Source organism: Mya arenaria, chromosome 14, assembly GCF_026914265.1.
Source record: "Mya arenaria isolate MELC-2E11 chromosome 14, ASM2691426v1".
NCBI lineage: Eukaryota > Metazoa > Mollusca > Bivalvia > Myida > Myidae > Mya > Mya arenaria.
The window spans coordinates 21,133,939-21,152,617 of record NC_069135.1 but is presented as its reverse complement, the minus strand read 5'-3'; the positions used below and the strand labels follow the sequence as shown (position 1 = coordinate 21,152,617).

Below are 18,679 nucleotides of genomic sequence, written 5' to 3'. Positions count from 1 at the left end.
TGATCAAATAAATAGTGGAAGTTAATTTTAAATTTGGGTTGGCCTCAACTACACTGTTTGTGCTTATTTGGTTTTTATATTACTCATAAGATAAAAATTGATTAACAAAAATATATGAAGGTAGAATGGTATAGACCATGATAATATTAAAAAAGATTAAATGTTTGTTAAACACCTGTTATATATGGATAGGTGTTTCTGACATTTTTGAGTGGGTTTGTGTGTGGTTTAGTACTTGGCACACTGATATCAGATAGCCCATATCAACATATTTTGACATTTTTATCATTTTGATTGAAAGTGTCAAATTTTTACCTACTGACATATGATATGTTTAAGGGCTAGACACCAGATGGTCCCAAAATCAGCAAATACATAAATCCCACAAAACAAGCCTAGAATAGTCAATACGAGCTAGTTTGAGGCCAATAATACATCATTAAACATGATTAAAATAATATATTGTAGCTGTCTCAGCTGAGTTATTACGTTTAAAAATAGCGCCTTTAACTAGTATTTTCACAGCTTGCTAATTTTAAAGTTTTTGAAAATATGTGTTACTTTTAAAGTTTCTTTTTTATGATAGTCCTTGAAAATTGCATGAAGGCTCTTGAAATCTCTTTGAATCCTGCAATATGAACGTCATATTTTCTTTATACAAAAGACTAGGCCAATGTTAAATATTGACGTGATAGTTCAAATACATAAAACATTTTAACAGCTTAAACATATAGAAAATAGTAATTTTATTATAATTTTACAGATAACTGAGCTATCATACCAAGTTCAGAGCCTTCTGTCCAAGCTTCAGGAAGATCAGCTGAACAAGAAACAGTTAAAGAAACTGTGGAATGATTCTACGGGCTGTAATTCCTCTGATAGATGGTGAGAACTAATGTTTTTTATTTATCTATTTTTGACAAACAAACCCGAGTCATTATATTAGTTGTTTGCCTTTTTTTTTCAACAAGCCCTGCCAGATATAATTCAAGAACTTTAGCAAGCCCCAAAAGCATATAACCAGTGCAGGGTTTGCAGGGTTGTACTTTGAGCACTGAAGGTAGAAATGCATTAAAATAGACATTTAAAAGCTTCTTAGAAATATATGTTGAACATGTATCAAGTTAAGTCATTGGATTGTTCTTTGGGAGTCTTTACCATTTATGAAGGCGATCACAAAGTGGTCAGCATATCAGACTCATAATTAGAATGTACCGGATTCAATTCAAATTGCGAGCTTCATAGATAACTTGTACTGGAAATAACCCAGGAATCACCTTTGCATAGGAGATTTCAAAACTATACATAAGTTAGTCATTAAAAAAGCTCTACAGAGATTCTGATACTTTTTGTCATTGCATACTGAAATAAATTTTACATTTTTAGGCAGTCTGGAATACGTTGTGTAAAGTCTTTAGGCGTCAGATAATGCAATAAATGATAGTAGGTTGCATGTAGCACTAAAACATGAAGGAATTTGGTCTGAGAGTTAAAAACTAAGCTGATTATATAAATCTGTGTCATGTCATTTATTTACGATTTGTTTGAATGAAGACTTCTCATTTCAAATCTTTTATCCGCAGTACCGCCAAGGTACAGGTAGTGGTGGAACAGATATTGAAGATAAAACAGCAGTTCTCCGAAAACAGGAGGAAAACTTCATTGAGCTTCAACGATGAACAGATCCATAAATACGAGAAGTAAGACATCAATATTATCTTATTGAATGGCTTGCTGGTCAATAGTCAACTATTTGCCCGAGGTCAATTGTTTACTTGGCCCTTCCTTGAACACTGGCATATAGTTTTTACCATTGACTGATAAGCGTTTCAATAAGTGTTTTCTAAATATTTCATTGCCTTTCCCTATGAGGGCGGTATTCAGTGTTTTTAATCACATTCTGTGATAGCCCTAGTTTTGTTTTGGAATAAAAAGTATTATGTCCTCCCTTTGAAGGGTATTGAGACTATAAAAGGATATTATTTTGAAAACAATCATGATTTACTGCTTTTTGTTTTGAAAAAAATAAACAAGTAGTTTAAAATAAACAAGTAAATTAGCCATATGAAATATGGATACTTAAACCTGTAAAGCTTAAGATGAAGGGCCTGCTTGTGACTTCAAGCTGAAAACTTATTAAGAAAATTATTGCATCTTTTCAGGAGTCGACTAAGTGAAAACTGTGTTAAGATAAAGTCATTGTTCACTGACCATTGTTTGGCGAAATCAAAGGAGCAGTTTGGCAATTTCCACGCCTGGTATAGGTAAGCTAAAAGCATGAGTTGAATTGTAGAATGGTTAAGTCTGATATAGGTAAGCTAAAAGCAAAAGGTGAACTGTTGAATGGTAACGTATGGTATAAGTAAGCTTAAAGCATGAGTTTAACTGTAGAATGGTAAAGTCTGGTATAGGTAAGCTAAAAGCATGAGTTTAACTGTAGAATGGTAAAGTTTGGTATAGGTAAGCTAAAAACATGAGTTTAACAGAATGGTAAAGTTTGGTATAGGTAAGCTAAAAGCATGAATTTAACTGTAGAATGGTAAAGTTTGGTATAGGTAAGCTAAAAGCATGAATTTAATTGTAGAATGGTAAAGTTTGGTATAGGTATGCTTAAAGCATGAGTTCAACTGTAGAATGGTAAAGTTTGGTATAGGTAAGCTAAAAGCATGAGTTCAACTGTAGAATGGTAAAGTTTGGTATAGGTAAGCTAAAAGCATGAGTTTAACTGTAGAATGGTAAAGTCTGGTATAGGTAAGCTAAAAGCATGAGTTTAACTGTAGAATGGTAAAGTCTGGTATAGGTAAGCTAAAAGCATGAGTTTAACTGTAAAATGGTAAAGTCTGGTATAGGTAAGCTAAAAGCATGAGTTGAACTGTAGAATGGTAAAGTCTGGTATAGGTAAGCTAAAAGCATGAGTTGAACTGTAGAATGGTAAAGTCTGGTATAGGTAAGCTAAAAGCATGAGTTGAACTGTTGAATGGTAAAGTCTGGTATAGGTAAGCTAAAAGCATGAGTTGAACTGTAGAATGGTAAAGTCTGGTATAGGTAAGCTAAAAGCATGAGTTGAACAGTAGAATGGTAAAGTTTGGTATAGGTAAGCTAAAAGCATGAGTTTAACAGTAAAATGGTAAAGTTTGGTATAGGTAAGCTAAAAGTCTGAGTTGAACTGTAGAATGGTAAAGTCTGGTATAGGTAAGCTAAAAGCATGAGTTTAACAGTAGAATGGTAAAGTCTGGTATAGGTAAGCTAAAAGCATGAGTTTAACAGTAGAATGGTAAAGTTTGGTATAGGTAAGCTAAAACCATGAGTTTAACAGTAGAATGGTAAAGTTTGGTATAGGTAAGCTAAAACCATGAGTTTAACAGTAAAATGGTAGTCTGCTATAGGTAAGCTAAAAGTCTGAGTTGAACTGTAGAATGGTAAAGTCTGGTATAGGTAAGCTAAAAGCATGAGTTTAACAGTAGAATGGTAAAGTTTGGTATAGATAAACTAAAAGTCTGAGTTAAACAGTAGAATGAAAAAGCCTCGAATAGGTAAGCTAAAAACATGAAAGGAACTGTAGATTGGAAAATTGTCTGTTACATGTAAGCTTAAAGCATCAGTTAAATTGTAGAATGTTAAAGTCTGTTAACTTATTATACTTTTTTTTATTTACATACACATGTATGTCCATTTCAGTAAGGGTTGTGAGATGCGGGCAGTCAGTGAACACATTGAATCGAAACTGCTGCAGCTGGCTGAGCTGCTAGAGGACTTTATATCAAGACTGAACAGGGTAGGGTTTAGTCATTCAGTACCATTATGTACAAAGAGGATAATTGTTTGTTTCAGTGTAAGATCGTAATATATTTCACCAAGCAAGCCTCAAAAGCAATATTTCGTGATTGGCATAGTGTTGAAATATATTGCAATCTTACACTGGAACCCAGGATTATCCTCCATACATTGATTATAGAATTATGAAGGCTGTATAATAAATGACGTTATTTGGTTTTGGATCTGTATTAAACTTGGCCCCAATATCATGAAAAATACTCTAGTCAAATCTCAATCTCAAATTAATTAACCACATGAAAGGATCGTATGATTCAAAATTATTTTTTTGGCTTTTGAAAAGATATTTTCTCATTGAATGTGTTGAAAGAAAGAGAAAGATGTTCAATGTTTCAAAGAAAACAAATTCTAGCGCAAAATATATATTTTGAGAAATTGTTATAAAAAAATTATTGTTCTCAAATACTGTTTTGGCTGTAGAAAAGTTTTCCCTTGGAATCTTGACTGAAGGCGTTAATCAACATATCCTTTGAGTGAATGCGTTTTTAAAAAAGTATAAACATGTAAGATTTTTAATAACATTTAATTCTATGTGGTAAAATGAGTTGAGACTGAGATTGAGATTTTACTTAAGGGTTTTTGTTAAATTGGGGCCAGGGGTTCAAGTTATTTATCCTCATAGTTTTACTTTTTCTGTCCAGCCCTTTTCTTCAGTTTCACTTAATTTGCAAATGTCTTTTGAAATAGAGTGTCTTTGAATGATGTTAAATAAACACTACTGCTCTATTTTTGTTTCCCACTATGGAAGCATCTAAGTTTATTTATTTTATATTATTTTATTATTTATTTTACATTGATTGTTAAGAAAGTTATATATGAACTTATGCTAAGTCACTCTCGTTGGCATAGTATTGGTAGAGTGTTATCTTGTTTTGTAGGGAGACACTGGAGCACTCAGTGAAAGCCCCACTTTTCCATTTTGGTGACCTGAAACTCAGGTCACATATCCCCAGGCGGGGAATCAAACATGGGACAACTTGTTGGGTTTGCATACCACTGCCCTCAATTGACAATCATATTGAAGTTTGCTACACCTACATAATCAAAATCACATTTAATGTCGTAGTATTGCGAATATTTCAGATGAGTTTGCGCTACAAAAGTGACATTGAACGCTGCCTCAATAAAGTAGAAAGCAAAATCCAGAGACTGGACTTTAATGCAGGGAAACCAGAGAGTTTTCCCCCTGTCATGCGCTCGGAAAACGTCATGAGTCGATCCAGGTTGGAAAGTAAGACCTCAGTGCTCAGTGCACGGGAAGAGAGCAAAAGAAAAAGATTTATCAAGATAAAGGAACTGCTGGATGGGTGTGTATTCATTGAGGCCCTGGGCCGGTAAAAAAAAAAAACACCGGTCATTGCTAAACTTCATTAACTTCTTATTTAAGTATCTGACCGGCCATATGATAAAATTACTAAATAAAATCTAAAATGCTTATTTTTCGTTGCTTTAATTTAAAAACCTGTTATATTAATTGTTAAAAACACTTTTTCTTTCTTAAAATCTAACTTTTGAAAGTATAAGAAATTGACTAAAGTTAAAAAATAACTTATGATGTTTTATGAATAACGGCCCAGGGTAAGATGGTTGATTGAATAAGTTTAATATGTAGTTAACGATCTGAGGTCAGAATGCAAAACTATGCTTACCGTATTTCATCATGCTCCACATAAAAAAATTAAGTCAAAACTCAATCTCAACTCAATTAAGATTGAGAAATTTAACCTTAGTATTTTCGTGATATTGAGGCCTAATGCTGTTTTCAATAACCATTTCACTTAATTTTGAGATTAGAATCCTAGTGTTTTGTTTGGACTGTAAAATAACTGGCCAATGGACTGAATGGAATCACTGAGGCATGTCTAAGGATAAGGATAAGAATGATATTGAATAAGGTCTTTGATGTTGTATTAGAGTATTTTTCATTTTACAGATTAAGTCTAAACAAGGACTATGTGGCTGAGATGAGAGATGATCTCAAGTCCCAGTCTGAGGCACTGAACAGTCTTTCAAGGTAAGATTCATGTTTATTTAAAAAAACAACATAACAAGAAAATGTAAAAAAAAAAAAATACTCGTTTGTGAAACCATTTTCTGCTTATGACAGAAGTGGTGGTGGTGATGGCATTGGTGTTTTGGTTTGTGCTGTTGTTGGTGGTGATGTAGGGGGCAGTGTTAATGTCATTGTTGATGTTTGTGCTGTTGGTGGTGGTGGTGGTGTTGAAGATGACTTTAATGGCTTATTTTTAGTTTTGTAAATTGTATCTTATTAATTAAATATATATTATACTAGTGTTTTAGACTCCCAAATATTGTCTTTTGGAGCTTCATATATAGATATTTCTGGTTCATGTAAATAGTACATTTCTATTTTCAGACAATTTGAAAAGCTCGGACAAAGTGATTCCTTGATGAGTCAATCTGTGAAGCCATTTTGAGAACAATCATTAAATAACATCATGAACAGAATTACGTAAAGGTCCAGTTCGATACAAGGGCTCTTTGGAATTGATTTCTATATTAGTTCATCAGTGAACACGTTTTAGAAAAAAATCAATGATTTACTCAATAGATACATGTGTAACAATCAATTTACAACACACACAGAAGAATACTGGAAGTTCATTATGATACAAGGACTCTTTGGAACACCGCACTGGGCAATGACAGAATTGTTTACTTGATTAGTTCATCAATAAGGCCGTTCTAGAAATCATCAATGATTTACTCTATAGATACATATACAACAATCAATTTACAACACATATATAGAAGAAAACAGGAAGCTCAGTATGATGCAAGGACTCATTGGAATATGGTACTGGGAAATGATAACTGACCATTCATTCAGTGAAACTGTTCTAGGAATAATCATCAATTAGATTGGTACATGTTGAAAATCTTTCACAAATATGGTTTCGGGGTAATATGACAAAATGAATCCTTTATGTGGTCATTGGTGAAACGTGTCTATCAATTATTGTTGATAAACTTCATACACCTACATATTGAATAAACATGCAAGTTCAGTTTGATACAAGGCTGTTCAGTTTGAAACAATGGCGTTCAGTTTGATATAAAGGGGTTCAGTTTGATAAAATGGCGTTCAGTTTGATATAAAGGCATTCAGTTTGATACATGGCCGCTTAGTTTGATACTTGGGCGCTCAGGTTAATACATGGGCTCTTAGTTTGATACTTGGACGTTCAGTTTGATACATGGGCTCTTAGTTTGATACTTGGACGCTCAGTTTGATACATAGGCACTTAGTTTGATACTTGGGCGCTCAGGTTGATACATGGGCGCTTAGTTTGATACATGGGCACTCAGGTTGATACATGGGCGCTTAGTTTGATACATGGGCGCTCAGGTTGATACATGGGCGCTTAGTTTGATACTTGGGCGCTCAGGTTGATACATGGGCGCTTAGTTTGATACATGGGCACTTAGTTTGATACTTGGGCGCTCAGTTTGATACATGGGTGCTTAAGAATACATTGCAGGCAATGTATTAGGAGTACTTGCTTGGAAGGCAGAGAATATTACTCTTGAAGCAAAGGAGATCTAGTTGCTATTACGCTAGAGCAAAATAGAACAGAAGCAAACTGAATGCGAATGTGTGTCACATATATAAACGACAGTATCACATGCAAAAGTACATTGAGAAATAGCATTGAACAGTGAAAACAATGGCCGCAGAGATTTCATTTGTCAAACTACAAGGTGATGATTGGAAACAAGAAGACCTGTGTTACTAGCATGACAACCTACCTAGCAATGGAGAAAATGTTTTCATGGGGGAATTATGCTGGATTTGAGATTGCCGAGTTGAAGCTCTTTATTGTGGTTGTAAGTGAGTGACAATAGCAATAACATGTATGGATTTGTGTTCAATTTGAAAAGTACTGCAATTTGTCAAAAACTTCAAACAAAGACTTGAAAAGACATTGCCATGCTGGTTTTCGAATTGTTAACGCAGAGAACATGTTTTTGCTCAAGGAAAATATAAGTAAAAAGTGCAATGTGGCTCCGATGAATGTGTGTGAACGTGCAGACTACAGCAATGTGTCAAAAACTTCAAAAGAAGACTAGAAACATATTTCGTTGTAGTATTAAAACTCTGTGATTTAATATTTTAAGGGAATGTTATGCAGAACTCATTAGAACGGGATGCATTAAGTAAAAAATATATGTGAATACAGGATTATACAGGGTAATTTCAAAGAATTAAATAATTCGCGTTTTATTTTGTAGGATATTGTCAATCATGACTCAATGTTTTGATTGAGCTTGATTGCTTCAGTAAACATGATACAGAACCATGATTATGATGTAAGATGTGTTGTGAAAATGACAAGTGTTAAGCTGCAACTTTAATACTGCCAATGATCTACAAAACTGTGCTGAAATGAGTGGTTTGGACACATACAATTCTTAAGCACGAACTACTGTGGATTTTTTTTCAGGATTCTTGTGATATGTTTTCTTGAATTTATTTTCACAATTAAAATAAGGATAGTGTTGTATATACGGAATAATCAAGACTTGAGGGACATGGTGATTAACAATGTTGACCATTGACATGAAGCAACGGTTTGATTTGCAGACATGTTGATAGCTATCACTTTTAAACCGTTTTGGTGCTAAAAAAATTAAGTTGTTGGCAATGGCTTGTGAAATACAGATTTCTGAAACCAATGACCTGAAGCATAAACTGTTTGGCATATTGATAAAAAAAATCGATTGAATTTTGTATATAATGCAAGGAGATCAGTGAAGTCTGTATGTTAAGAAACGTTAACTTGTTTATATCATTCCTATGTTTCATGTACATTGTATACATGTATAATGGTGTTTGATGTTATTTTCTCTCGTCATTGTTTAGTTTATTCTAGGGTGTGTTTTGTATGCACAGCATTATAACTGAGAGTACCACAAAGCGTTATGGGACAGCCCTCCTTACCTACGCAATGCCCTTAATCAAAATAGATCGTTAGACCTAGGTGCTGGTTTCTGCTAACATACCATCGCATAGCGATCAGTTGTGTAGCTTAAGCAACGGTAGGGCAAGTTTGAACAGTTGGATAAGTAGAGAAAACACTATGTTATAAGATAGAGGTTTTACCTTGGGCATAATAGAATAAATGTTGTGATTCCAGTTATCTGACTAACCCCATATTTAAAGCTGCACCCTCACAGATTGACAGTTTTGACATCTGTTTTGATATTTCATCTCAGAATCAGCTGAGAGATAGAGTTATGTTGAAAAGTTCATTTTTCCTAAAGCATTTTAGCCATAAAAAATAATTTTTGGAACAGAAATATGACAAACTGCACCTGATCTTTTGTATCTCTCAGTGTTCTCCTGGCAGACATTTGCACAAAATATGGCACATAACAAAACAAAAAATAAAAAAAAGTCAAAACTGTCAATCTTTGAGAGTGCAGCCATCAAAATTACATGGACCAACACAAAATATAAAATAAACACTATATAATAATTTTCTAAAGTAAAAGGTCTCCCCCTTTTCAACCTAGCCTGCTTTTAAGACAACGTTACCAAAATCACATCATTTTTTGGCCGTACGGAAAATCTCTACATTAATTCACCTGTCTCATCCATAGCTTTGTACACACTTCCTTGTAATGATAGAAATATGATGCGCGCTTCATCTTAAAGCTGCACATGACTGCCATGAACCTAACAAGCCCCCTTATTTTGGACCCTTAGAAATTTTAAATAGCTTAAACCATTATTGTGTATGGTTGGAAAGTGAGAAAAACTAGTTTAATTTTTAGCATGAATTTTCTAAAAGAATATTTTTTCTTGTCTTAAGTTGCTATTTTGTATATGGAAGTTGTCTGTATGATATTTACACTAAAATATTATGATAACTCATTGTAATTATATTTCATTATGTTATTTATTGTAGCGTAGAAGTCATATATAAATGTGATGTTGAAAATACTAGTATATAATTAGTTTAGTTTGTTTTCGAATGTTAAAACAACTTTTCATATATATGAAGGTATTTTATGTAATTATACAAATGTACAAGCTATTAATATTTATTTTATTTACTGACAGGTACCCATGTATACAGAAACTGACTGTTAGGCTTGCCTGGCTACAGGCTGCAAAAAAACTAACAAAAATAAGCACCCTTATTTTATGAATATGTGTTTGTAGCTTGTCTGTAAAATGTTGATGTGTTTTAATAAACATTAACCTGCACATACTTAACCAATTTCTTCATAATCCTTCCTAGGGAAATAATAAGTCATTTTAAATCTTTGTTTTGTTATAAACTGATAAGGGACTACGCCCAAAATATGTATTAAACTTATTGACCTTGGCTGTTATGGAAGATATGGGAAGTGAAAATTAATAAACATGTTGCCAGAGATAATACACATTTATAGCAAGGACCACAACTCTGGCTTTCATAATTTCTTAGATATACCCCTGTTCAAAAAGCGATCTAAATTTACTACGCTTCAGGAGCATAAGTAAACAACATTGAACACGCTTTTGGGTGAAATGTACAAAAATGTTTTTCCGGTGTAAATTTATACACAAATCGATAATTTTAGGTATGGAAGAAAAAATATCAATTATGTTTTGCAAGTGCGGATTGAAAAATTCGACCCTATTCCACACTGCCTGGCCAGTAACTCTGCGAGCCTCGTAACTGGCTTAGGAGCGTGCCCTCCGGTCTGATTTTTCGATCAGGAACAGGAAGACAAGATAGATACTTAACTCGTGTTGTTGTTTTTTATTTTATTTTTAATAATTAGTTTTTTTCGTTACACGCTTTGCACATTCATATCATGATATGTTATGAATGTCTTCTTTATTTTTAATAATTTTTTCTGCTTGTAATATAGATATGGCTTTGTATTTGATTTTTTTTTATTTGCATTGATTTTCTATGTCACACTAGTCAAATTTTATTCATTTATCTCCAAAGGTCCGGGAAATGAGTACAAACACTTGTATATTAAAAATTTAGTTTCTGGGATATTAGTTGTAGTATTTGCTTAAGACAAATTTAATCAAGAAAACATAATCCAGCTTACCCTAGGGTATTCCAGATGGGGGACTGCTTAGTATATAGCTCAATATAATAGTAAACACATAATGAAAATTGTCAGTGTCAGGTCTCAGGTTTTTTTGCATCAGGGAAATCCCTGTCATTATTATTTCACCTTTCATATATTGCCTTCGTAGTATTTGTCTTTTAATGACTGTGCCTATTGAGAGACTATTCTTTAATCAGAAGAAAACATCCGTCTTTTTTCAAACGCCAAATTGAGGATAATGTGAGTGGTTAACTCTAGCGATCCTTAGCAATTTTTTTTTCGAAAAGTAAGAATTACTTCTAACTAAAATGAAGTTTAATCTATGAACTCAATGTTAAAGTCTGTTTTGAATATGTTGGATTATAGGCTTTAGCTTGCTAAGAAGTTTAGTTATTTTATTAAGATGACTGCTACTGTTTTTATACATTTTACTTTTTAATATGAACTATTTACTTTGTTGTTTTTTGTACATTATTTAAATCCGAAAAAAATAAATAGGATACAGAGTAAGATGGCATTATATTTGACTGAGTGAGCACAAAAAGATATACTTCATGAGTGGCTTTACTACAGATGAAATATTAAACCACTTGTATGAAGGGTGGCATATAGTAATTGGGCTGTCTGTTCATCCCTCCGTCTGTCCATTTGCTCATCCCCACAGGTTCAGATCACTTACTTGTGAACACTTATGCCAAAGGACCTCAAACTTGGTAGGCTAGCTGATCAAGACTGGTAGATGAACTCTATTGATTTTTAGGGTCAGTCAGTCAAAGGTAAAGGTGTTGGTGACCTTGCGCTGAAAATCAATTATCAATCAATAATTGAAGAATGCTTGGGCCTAGGGACCTCAAACTTGGTTGGAAGGGATAAACATGATAAAGCCCATTCACTTACATCATTCAATTAAAAGTTATCCAGTGCTAGTTAATTTGTGTTAACAGATGTATATGACACGATTGTATTATATAATATGTGTTATATAATATATGATGGAAAAAACTATATATTGATAACTTGTAAAAATATACATTCTGTATTATATCTTACACTGAATAATTGTGTTTTGTGACTAAAAGATTAAAAAAATGATAACTTGCAGTCTGTTTTGTTTTTATTGTAATAATTATTTTCTACTTGAATAGATGTTTAGTGAAGAAGATTTGTAATATCACATAACATTTATTCAGCATTAAACGTTTACAAAATTCATAGACAACATAAATTATAAATCACATTGTCATAAAAAGTGAAGATAGGGTCAATTGAGAGATTTTGCTTAATTTCATACATGACTAAAGACTGAATATAACATTTATGACACCAACAAACGTCAACATTTCAGAAATGAAGCTGGACAGTAGATGATTTCACGGAGTGATATGGAAAAGAAAATGCATTCAAATGTGATGGTGACGAATTTAATAAATGCTGAAAAATGCATACTAGTAATTTACATGCTCCAGGTATGGTATGCCCATGCGCATTGCTATGGACACTGATTATTCAGCATATGATAATAATATAAAATGCATTTGTATTTCAACTGCATGCTTATAAAAAAATGCTTATCCAAGTTTATTTGAGGTTTCATATGATGAGACTATAAATAAGAACATATATAGTTACGAACAGTCTACAAACTTCCAGATCACCCCACATATTTACTTGTATTATCACAAAAACAAAAATAGGCTTACTGGTATTAACCATTATCAGTTGAAGTATGATCCACTCTTGTCAATTGTTCAACAAATCTCAAATTATTTACATTCATCAGAATATTTCTCATTCTTAGGCATTTGTTCAAAATATTTCCTTACAACAGATGGTTTAACCAGACTAAAAATGATTCAGTCTGATGGCTTCATAAAGAAGCACGAACAATATTTTACTACAGATAATTAGGCACTAACAGTAGGTATTCTGTACAGTCATGTTAACTATGTACTGTCATTCAGAAGTCATGTCGGGAGATGCAACGGTTGCAACGATTGACTGTCAGTCAGAACAAGTCTATTACAGCATTTGTACAAGTCTTATATTATGCGTGAATGTTCTCAAAATGTCAAGACATATATCATTGTTGTGTACGCTTAATTACCGAAATACGACGATAATTATCGAAATACACAAGACACTTATCGAAATATGCCTTATATACAATTTTTGTTTGTTTTTTTACTTCAATATATGTTATAAATACTTTACCAACCTCAATTTTTCGGCTCCGATTTTGACATTTTTCCGCTGCGTCCTATCTTATATATTAAGGGGTTTTACCCGTTTTCTCGACATTTTTTTTGCCTGCGTCCTATCTATGCTCGCGTCCTATACATGATATAATACGGTAATCAAATTGTAAGTGAATCTGAACATCACTTTTGACTATGTTGCCCAATATACAATAACATGCAGCAAAAATAAAGATCAAGGTCAACTTAGCCTAACCTATGTAAGTTCTCATTGGTTATATCAAGTTGAAATGTTATTATGCTCAATAGAATAGCAAAATATTTAGCAGAAGGGTTTAAAATCATGTTAGGAAAAGTTAATCCTTAAGCTGATTCTTAAACAGCTTTGTTTCTAAAAAATTGAAATTGTAAGAATATTAACTATATTATACTAGCTGTATGCTGTGTCCATTAATGATATTGATACCTTGACCATCATATGTATATCTTAGCAATGTTAATGACCAAAGGCAATATGCCGATTTGCCAATAAACTTATCTTCTAAAGTATGAGTTCTGGTGAAATCAATGAAAACAAGAGACGTCATAGGACAGCGCACTTGTCTATATGCTGCTCTGTCTTAGAAATGAATACAATAATAATGTAATATGTGCCTGTCAAAAGCAATAAAAAAAAAGTCAAATCAAAAAGTAAACGAGAAATGCTGCAATGCGATAAAACCAGATTTTCAATGATTGACAAAAGAACTTCAGCCTTTGTTGTCAGATTCAGTCTGAACTGTTTTTTATCCCCCGCCTATGAAATAGGGAGGGGGATATTGAAATGGCGTTGTCCGTCCGTCTTTCCTTCCGTCCGTCCTTCCTTCCGTCCGTCACCTGCGTTTTCTCAGTAACTAGCCGGTATAATTTCATGAAACTTAAAATAAATATGAACCACTATACTGGAATGATGCCCGTCCAAAAAAAATTTTGATTGGTCAATTGTCCTTGGAGTTATTGCCCTTGATTTTTTGAAAAATGCACATTCACAGCCATTTCTCAGTCATTAGCTGGCAGAATTTCATGAAACTTAAAATAAATATGAATTACTATACTGGGATGATGCCTGTTCATTTTTTTTGGATTGGTCAATTGTACTTGGAGTTATTTCCCTTGATTTTTTGAAAAACTCTCATTTACAGCCATTTCTCAGTAACTAGTTGGTAGAAATTCTTGAAACTTGAAATAAATATGAACCAACATACTGCAATGATGCCTGTTTATTTATATTTTGGATTGTGTAATTTCTATATGAGTTATTTGCCCTTGATTTATTAAAAGATCCATGTTTGCAGTCTTTTCTATGCAACTAGCTGGTAGAATTTCATGACACTTGGAATAAATAAGAACCAACATACTGTGATGATGCCTGTCTATTTTTCTTTTGGATTGGTCAATTTTCCTTAGAGTTATTGCCCTTGATTTATTAAAAAATCATTGTTTGCAATATTTTATAATTTGGCTCGGAAAGGGATAAACCAATGTGCTTATCTTATTCTTTCTGAGATTTTTTTTAACCTTCAAGCACAAACAAGCCATCAACCACAAACAAGCCATCGTTGGCTGGGGATATCTTTTCACTGAAAATGCTTGTTTTTCTATTTTCAGTAACAGTGACCTTGACCTTAAGGACCCCAAATGCAATCCCATGAAAATCCTCCATAAACTCTTCCTACACACCACGCTTGGTCACAATATGTCAAACCTAACTAAAGTGATTTAGAACCAAACAGTTATCAATTTTTAGTAACAGTGATCTTGACCCTATGGGACCTTAATGCAATCACATGAAATAGTTTCATAAACTTTTCCTATATACTAAGTTTGGTTGCAATATGTCAACACAAACTTAAGTTATTCAGTACCAACCGTTTTTCTATCTTTATTAACAGTGACCTTGACCCTAGGGACTCCAAACACAATCCTGTGAAACCATTAACTTTACCTATATAACAAGTTTGGTCACTATATGCCAAGCCTAACTAAAATTATTTGATACCATAGATGAGTTTGACGCGGCACCCTACCGTTGGCCCTGCCAACTTGCCCTAAAACTTTGATCGGATGCCGACGATAATTATAGCCCTTCTTATTCTTTGAATAATCGAGCTTATGACACGAATAGGAGCCACACATGGTCACTCGTTGTCATAGGTAGTCAAAGTAATCCATTGGTTTACACAACCAAGTGCTATTATTTGTTGAAAATATATAATCCCTTTATTTGTCGATTATTGAATGACAAGCGGTGTCATGTTAAATATGGTAAAGAACAAACAAATAAATTTTCAAAAATTTATTGTAAAACAAAAAATTCTCTACCACACATAAACAAGTTATCACAGAAACGAAATAATTATAACATAACAACCACATACATACTTATACTTTTGGTGATATGATAAGAAAAATATAAAATAAGACAAGACACATGAAAAGTTTTGATAAGCTCAAGTCAGATACAAATGTACTAGCTCAAGTCAGAAACAAATGTACTAGATCAAGTCAGAAACAAATGTACAAGCTCAAGTCAGATACAAATGTACTAGCTCAAGTCAGATACAACTGTACTAGCTCAAGGACGATAGAAGTGTTCTAGATTTAAGATAAGGTAATTCTTAGCTAAATAAAGTGTAAATAGAACTTATTTCCACAAATTCAGGAAAAGAAAAGATTAAAAGAAGCTATAATTATGTTAAAAACAAATAATGTTCATGCATATTCTTTGCAAATACATGTGTATGGTTTTTTTGTATAAAATTCATAACTGACGAAAGAAATGTGTCCTGCACAAACATTATTCTAATCTGCATTTATTATTTTTGTAAATCTCTGTTTTCACAAAATTATAGTAAATTTTAGCAGTTATGTTGAGAACAAATCAAAAACTGCGTATCAATTGCTATTTCAATTTTCGTAACTGATTTTATTAGTATATGACTAAACCAATGAAAATAATTTTTACTGGTTTTGGATGGTGTCTTTCGATGGTATTTCAAGAAGTTTTCACAGTCAAATATTTAACATGATTTTTATTGGTTTTAGATGCAGTCTTTAGATGGTCATTCTAGATGTGTTCATGGTTAAACATTGCTGGTATCCAAATTGGTGTTGAGCGAATGGTTTCGGTACATGCCACATGTTCCCAAGTGCTGAAATGTTAATAGAACAATCTTAGTAAACTTTGAAAATAATTTATAACAGTAATTAATTTAGACTAATCCAACACTTTTGCATTTATAGGCTAACTTATCAGCATGTTGTGATGTGACATCTGATCTGCCATGATATTAGGATGCACATTCTGTCTTGCTTCATCATTAAACATTAAGGAATGAAATGAAATTACCATGCTTGTTTCATGTGCATTACAAAAATAAGCTGCATCCAATAAGTATTTAGGGTATTTCAACCTTGCTAGGAAATTATTTTATTTAAGGAAAGCATGTTAATTAAACGTATGTTATGTTGACTGAATTTGTACTGTGAATACTAAATTGCTTTACTGGTGAGACTTTTAAAATGGCAAATTGGCAATACCAGTACATTAACATTTTAAATGTTATAATTAAATTTTAAAATATTAATCAAATAATAAAGTAAATTACCTCAGAGAATTTCTGAGATCTGCAGTGAAATGATGTTGGCATGGTGTGAACGGATGGTGTTTTGGCGCCATAAGTAGCAGCAGTGGTTCTGTACATGGGGTGCTGGGTTTTACCACCATAACCCTGGAACCAGTCTGAAAAAAAGAAAACATGTTTAATCAAACTCTTTTCTACTTAAACATGAGCCACTGTGTTTCTGGTTCAGAAGACATGTTAAATGGGTTTTCAGTGATTATTCCTTATTTTTTATTTGGCCAATTTGTGCATTATACTAGAATATGAATACTTAATTCAATAACAGTGTAAGAGTACAGCCTAGTCCCAGACCAGAGTGTGATCTACTGGTATAGATTTAGTTATATTAATGGATCTCCGATTGATGTCATCAACACAACAAATAATTTTGTCCAGTGTTGATTGCAGCTTGCATATGCTTGTATCATTACTGAGCTAGCATTAAGAGTAAATGTTCCGTATATCATAATGATCATAAATTATGTGATACTTACCAGGGTTTTCAAATCTGTTTGGTATATTGCTGGTTTTGTAGTAATCAGATGTTTTTGACCCCTTTGGAATACCGTTCTCCATCTAAAAAAGAGTAAAAAAAGTTATGTCATGAACTTCTCATTTGTTTATTAGCACAACGTCCTGTTTACAAAATATTGAAGCCATGAAAAGGTGTATCAGTTTCATTTCTAAATAAATCTTCTTTCATTGGCCAACACTTTTTTTAACTGTACCATATCATCACAGTTTTTGCTTCAATATGTACATCCCTGTAGAGGCTTAACATAATAAGGTAAATTAAAAGACTCATTTTATTTTGGAAAACTCTTAAAATGATCAATAACATTCCAAATATGTACACCAGGTTGTTTTTGTTTGCTCAGTGTATTTTCCCCTTTTTTGTAGAAAAAAAAATGTGCTTTATACCTCTGCAAAACCAATTAATTCTTTAAAATATCAACTACCACAGACTTTACTTCAATGAAACATAAGAGTTATAATAACCGAAATCAATTCGTCTTTCTAATTGGTTTCAAGCTTGGTATCATGGTTTGACATTTCGCGAAAATAAGTCAACAATTTCTTTTACAGTCGAACATTACAATTGGTAACTTTTAATCAACGTACCTGTTGGGAAGCTTGAGCCTGTTCTCCGGACATTTTGTTTTAGTTTTTGAATAGTTGTTCTTGGTTAATGAAAGAATGTTTCTATAATAAACCTCTGTTTATTTTGTTTTTCTTTATTAAAACTCTAATCTTGTTGTGCCGCGTTGCTACGCTACATCCACTTCCGGAAGGTTGCATTACACTATTTTCATTATTCTCCAACACAGTGACCTCCCCTGATGCGCCGCTAATTTATAGCGCCCTCATTATAAGGCATTTAAACTTTGGGTCGACCCATTTTGTTGCTGTAAATAGTGTGCATATTTTCTATTTTTTTTCATTCATTTAATATTGATTAAGCATCAAACTTAAAGCTGCACTCTCACAGATTTACCGTTTTGAAAAAAAAATTGTCATGGAAAGAGCAATTTTGCGAAAATATCTGCAAACCAGTGCTAAAATATTCCTGACAAAAGATCAGGTTGCAGATATTCATTTTTCCGTTCGAAAATTAACATTTTATGGCTAAAACCGAAATGCTTAAAACATCAATTTTTGAACTTAAATATAAAAGTCTGCGATCTATTTTTTGCTCAGCATTCTTATATAACTGTTTTCCATGCATTTTTGCAAAAATCGGCATGTTCCAAAATTTATTATCCTTATGCAGCTGTCACTATGCTTCTGTTTCTTTGTTTTTGGGACGGTGTGCACATATGTAGAGGAAAACTTTTTAGCAGGCCGATGTCAAATAATTGAATAAACAAACATTCAGCACATGGTTTGCGGCCCCATTGATCTTCA

General features: G+C 33.0%; 2 protein-coding genes across 4 annotated transcripts in view; one reads left to right on the top strand and one right to left on the bottom strand.

Annotated features, from left to right (window-relative positions):
- LOC128218097 (serine/threonine-protein kinase TBK1-like) overlaps window positions 1–12,018 on the top strand; it is a 57,697-nt gene extending 45,679 nt beyond the window's left edge. For all 3 annotated transcript variants that reach the window (XM_052925640.1, XM_052925637.1, XM_052925638.1), the window contains exons 13-19: window positions 764–885; window positions 1,584–1,700; window positions 2,163–2,264; window positions 3,679–3,775; window positions 4,918–5,141; window positions 5,768–5,848; window positions 6,212–12,018. In XM_052925640.1, the coding sequence (XP_052781600.1) occupies window positions 764–885; window positions 1,584–1,700; window positions 2,163–2,264; window positions 3,679–3,775; window positions 4,918–5,141; window positions 5,768–5,848; window positions 6,212–6,272 (804 nt within the window). In that variant the 3' untranslated portion in view covers window positions 6,273–12,018. The remainder of the gene's footprint in view (window positions 1–763; window positions 886–1,583; window positions 1,701–2,162; window positions 2,265–3,678; window positions 3,776–4,917; window positions 5,142–5,767; window positions 5,849–6,211) is intronic.
- A 3,414-nt stretch (window positions 12,019–15,432) lies between these two features.
- Window positions 15,433–18,056, bottom strand: LOC128218118 (piercer of microtubule wall 1 protein-like). The gene is made up of 4 exons (XM_052925667.1): window positions 17,897–18,056; window positions 17,269–17,350; window positions 16,760–16,893; window positions 15,433–16,303 (listed from the first exon to the last, which is right to left on the bottom strand). Exons 1-4 carry the CDS (start codon window positions 17,927–17,929, stop codon window positions 16,235–16,237), a joined length of 318 nt encoding a protein of 105 aa, XP_052781627.1. The 5' UTR covers window positions 17,930–18,056; the 3' UTR covers window positions 15,433–16,234.
- Window positions 18,057–18,679: the final 623 nt, after the last annotated feature.